General features: G+C 59.6%; 2 protein-coding genes across 2 annotated transcripts in view; both read right to left on the reverse strand.

Moving 5' to 3' along the window:
* Positions 1-157, reverse strand: part of LOC104406607 (acyl-coenzyme A amino acid N-acyltransferase 2-like) — a 2,005-nt gene extending 1,848 nt beyond the window's left edge. Inside the window, 1 exon segment of the mRNA XM_010015648.1 lies at positions 3-157. Within this exon segment, the coding sequence (XP_010013950.1) occupies positions 3-157 (155 nt within the window).
* A 1,989-nt stretch (positions 158-2,146) lies between these two features.
* The window catches only part of CCDC86 (coiled-coil domain containing 86), a 2,646-nt gene continuing 335 nt past the window's right edge, over positions 2,147-4,457 (reverse strand). Inside the window, exons 2-3 of the mRNA XM_010015649.1 lie at positions 3,076-3,150; positions 2,147-2,266 (exon numbers count right to left, since the gene is read on the reverse strand). Coding sequence (XP_010013951.1) covers positions 2,147-2,266; positions 3,076-3,150 — 195 coding nt within the window. The remainder of the gene's footprint in view (positions 2,267-3,075; positions 3,151-4,457) is intronic.

The following is a 4,457-nucleotide window of genomic DNA, read 5'->3' on the forward strand; positions in this document are numbered from 1 at the left end:
CGGCACGGAAGAAGGCGCGAGCCTGGAAGCGCTCCCCGTGCTCATCCCTGAGCCAGGCCCGCAGGGTGACGAGCTGGGACGGGGACAGGCCCCGCACGTGCACCCGCACGGGGCAGTCAGCGAGGGATGAGCGTGGTGTCACCGTCACCTCCACCATGGTGCACCTGCGGGGATGGAGCAGCATCAGCACAGCTCGTCCTCCCTGCATCCCGCATCCCACCCCCGAGAGCCAGGGAATGGGCTGGGAAGGGAGCTCAAAGCTCCTCCAGCTCCAACCCCCTGCCCCGGGCAGGGACACCTTCCACTAGAGCAGGTTGCTCCAAGCCCCTGTGTCCAACCTGGCCTTGAACACTGCCAGGGATGGGGCAGCCACAGCTTCTCTGGGCCCCCTGTGCCAGCGCCTCAGCACCCTCCCAGGGAAGAGCTTCTGCCTTATCTCCAACCTGAACTTCCCCTGTTCCAGTTTGAACCCATCACCCCTTGTCCCATCACTCCAGTCCCTGATGAAGGTCCCTCTCCAGCATCCTTGTAGCCCCCTTCAGACCCTGGAAGCTGCTCTGAGGTCTCCAGCAGCTTCTCTTCTCCAGGCTGAACAGCCCCAATGTTCTCAGCCTGGCTCCACACAGGAGCTGCTCCATCCCCTGAGCATACTTGTGGCCTCCTCTGGCCTCGCTACAACACATCCATGTCCTCCTTATGCTGAGGACACCGGATCTGGATGCAGCATCCAAGCAGAGGGGCAGCATGACCTCCCTGACACCCCTCACACCCCCAACACTCACCCAGCAGCAGGGACACCCCTTTTGCCCCTCTCCCCCAGTCCCAGCACCCACTTTTCCCCCTCCCATCCTCTGCACCCCAAGACCATGGCCAAGGGGACAGGGGGGCACAGCCTATGGGCCCCCAACTCCCACCCAGACCCCATTCCCATGCAGAGCAGCCAGACAGGGACCCCAGCGAGGTGCTGGCACTATCCCAACCCTGGTAGGGGACACCACATACACCCCAATAGGAACAACAGCCCCCCAGAGCCACAGGGACGGGCTCCAAACCCCCCTTCAGCACCCTCACCTCTTACCCAGCCAGCAGGGCAAAGGCTAGGTGGAAGTCTGGGGAGGGAGTTGGTGGAAGAGGTTGGGCTCTTCCGTGCCTCGGGAATCATTCATTAACCAGGAAGGAATGAGGGCAAAGCCCTTCTGCCCCATGACCTGCTGGCAACCGCCCCATAGCACCAGTGCACCCCATAGCTCCTGCCTTCCTTGCGTCTGGAAGCCCTCAATGGGATCCCCATCCCAAATCCTGCTCAATGGGGCAACAAGAAGCTCTGCCCCACACATTGGGGTCCCCTCCATTGCCCCACCTGTGATGAACCCACCCTCATGCTTCGCTCTGCTCCACGCGGGACCAGGTCCCTGCTCATCCCAGGGCCACAAGCTCATGGTGTTCCCACCAGGATGAAGCTCCCGGGGCTGGGTACCACCACATGCTCCCATTCCAGAGGTTTATTCCCTTGGAACCTCGTGTTTGCCCACCCAGTGACACCCTCAGCCTCCCCCCCCGATGCAGGCTGGAGTCACCACCCTCAAGGGGGATGGAGAAGGGGGTGTTCATAGAGCAAGAAAAACCAGGGGTGTGAAGAGATCTGGGGGGGTTTCCCACCCCAAACCCCTTCCTGCCAGCCCCATATTCCCCTCCCATCCCATCAGTGCAGCAGAAACAAACCCTCTCCCTTTGGGATGGGCTCCAGGGCTCATTCCCAATGGGATGAGATCCCCTCTTTGAAGAATGGGAGCCTCAAGGGGCAACGGGCCACAGCACTGTGACCATAGAGATGTTCTTCTTTAGCACAAAGAAGACCCCAAGGTGACACCATCAGCCCCCCCCCAAGCCACTAGAGGTGATTTTGGGTCAGTTCCTATCCATTTTTATATAGAAAAGGCAGATTTGGGCATTTGAAGCCACTTTTCCAGCCCCAAACTGGCCTCCACAGGGCAGGATGGGACCCAGCAGCAGGTTCCTGTGGGTCATGGAGCTGCAGAACCCACCCCAGCTCTGTCCCACTGTGTGTCCAGCACTGAGAGCCCAACTCCTGCTCCCTGAGCTGCTGAGGAGCCCCTGGAGCATCTCGTGTATCCCATCTCCCATCTCATTCCGTGGCTGGTTTGCTCCTCACGGGTGTCTTCTGGAGCAGGGCCAGTGTGTCCCTCTTCTCCACCCGCCTCAGCTGCTTCTTCTTGGCTCGCTTCAGCTTCAGAGGGTTCCGGATCTGGGGGGAAGGAGGAGGAAAATGGGATTTCAGGATCCAGATCCCAGCTTCCCATCCTGCTTAGAGCAGCTCCAGGGCCTAAAGGGGCTCCAGGAAACCTGGAGAGGGGCTTTGGACAAGGGATGGAGGGACAGGACAAGGGCAATGGCTTGAACCTGCCAGAGGGGAGATTGAGATGAGCTCTGAGGCAGCAGCTCTTCCCTGGGAGGGTGCTGAGGTGCTGGCACAGGGTGCCCAGAGAAGCTGTGGCTGCCCCATCCCTGGCAGTGTTCAAGGCCACGTTGGACACAGGGGCTTGGAGCAACCTGCTCTAGTGGAAGGTGTCCCTGCCCGGGGCAGGGGTTGGAGCTGGAGGAGCTTTAAGGTCCCTTCATCCCAACCCATTCCCTGCCTCCGTGACCTCTAAAGCAGCACGCACAGCAGTAACCAAAGTCTGTACACGAAACCATCCAGCTCCTGATCAGATTCATCCTAAAATTCCTCCATGGGAATACCTCCACGTTCTCCCCCCCACCCCCCTGAGCTCCCGGGTCTCTTCCAGAAGGAAAAGCCACAACTTCCCCACTTGAAAACACCCCACGCTTGGATCCCCATCACTGTTCCCTTGGCTCTACCACCCTGTGTGCAGCCATCGCTGGGGTGGCCTCAGCTTGAAGCTGGACCCTCCACCTCACGCTGCAGGACACCAGCTCAGCAAAGGGGACCCCTCCTGGTGCAGGGATATCCCCAGTCCTCCCAGTGCTCCTCCCAAGGGATGCAGGGATAGGATCTGGAGCAAACAGGGCCCTGGATGCTGCCTGGGCACTCACCACTTGCACTATCTCCGCCTTCCGCTCATTCTCCAGCCGCCGCTTCATGTTCTCCTCCCGCCGCCGCTTCTTCTCCTGTGGGAACAGCACCAAATCATTCCCTGCAGATCCCTCCTTCCGGGCTCGATCCCGAAGCAGGGGCACCCACAGCTGCCAGCACTGCTCAGGAAGCTGCAGAGCTTCCAGCCAAGCATGAAACCTGCTGCACAAGCCAAGCAGCAGCTCCCCCCCACACCAGGCTTGAGCTGACAGTGGGTTTCTTCCGAGTCAGTGAATTCCATGCTGGAATTTGGCTCCACCACAGGGAATTTGCCATCCCAGCTGCTCACCAGAAGGGTCTGTGCTCACTGCAGGGCTCTGCCACGCTAATGCCACGGTACCACAGCCCCGGAGGCAGGCAGAGACGTGGGGTTATGGAAGGAGGGAGGTGGAAGGTCTCTGGTCATGGCCTGGCTCTGCAACGTGGTCCTGAGCTCATGTGAGCAGCGGGAGCAGGATGTCCCCTTTCACTGGTGCTGCTTGGTCAACCCAACAGCCTTTTACGATGACATGGCACGAGGGATGTTGTCCACCCTGACTTCAGAAGGCTTTTGGCACTGCCTCCCGCCACATCCTTGTATAAAAGCTTAGGAAGCGTGGGTCAGATGGACACTGAGGTGGGCTGAGAGCTGGCTCTGTGGCTCAGAGGGTTCTGATGAGTGGAGCCGAATCCACTTGGAGGCCTGTAGTGGTATTCCCAAGGGATCAGCACTGGGTCTGGTCTTCTTCCACTTATCAGTGGCCTGGATGAAGGGCTGGAGTGACCCCTCAGCAGGTTTGGTGCTGATACAGAGCTGGGGCAGTGGCTGATACACCTGGAGCTGCCCTTAAGGGGAGCTCCGTAGGAGAGAAACCTCATGAGGTTCAACGAGGGCAAGTGGAGGGTCCTGCGCTGGGGAGGAAGAGCCCCAAGAGCCAGCACAAGCTGGGGTGACCTTCAGCTGAGAGGACCTGGGGGTGCTGGTGGATGATGAGCGGACCATGAGGGACAGGGGTACCCTGGGGTGCACCAGGAGTGTGGCAGCAGGGCAGGGAGGTGATGCCCCCCCTGTTGAGGCCACATCTGGAGCTCTGTGTCCCACTACAAGAGACCAGGAGCTACTGGAGAGGGTCCAGAGGAGGCCACAGGGATGCTCAGGGGTCTGGAGCATCTCTTATGAGGAGAGATTGGACCTGTTTAGTCTGGAGAAGAGCAGCCTGAGGGGATCTTGTCCATGCAGATCCATACGTCAAGGAAGGTGCCAGGAGGATGGTGCCCAGTGACAGGACAGGGAGCAGCGGCCATAAACTGAACCACCACAAGTTTCACCTCAACATGAGGAAGAAATTCTTGATGTTGAGCG

The sequence above is a fragment of the Nestor notabilis genome, unplaced genomic scaffold (genome assembly GCF_000696875.1).
Source record: "Nestor notabilis isolate BGI_N333 unplaced genomic scaffold, ASM69687v1 scaffold20715, whole genome shotgun sequence".
Taxonomy (NCBI): domain Eukaryota; kingdom Metazoa; phylum Chordata; class Aves; order Psittaciformes; family Psittacidae; genus Nestor; species Nestor notabilis.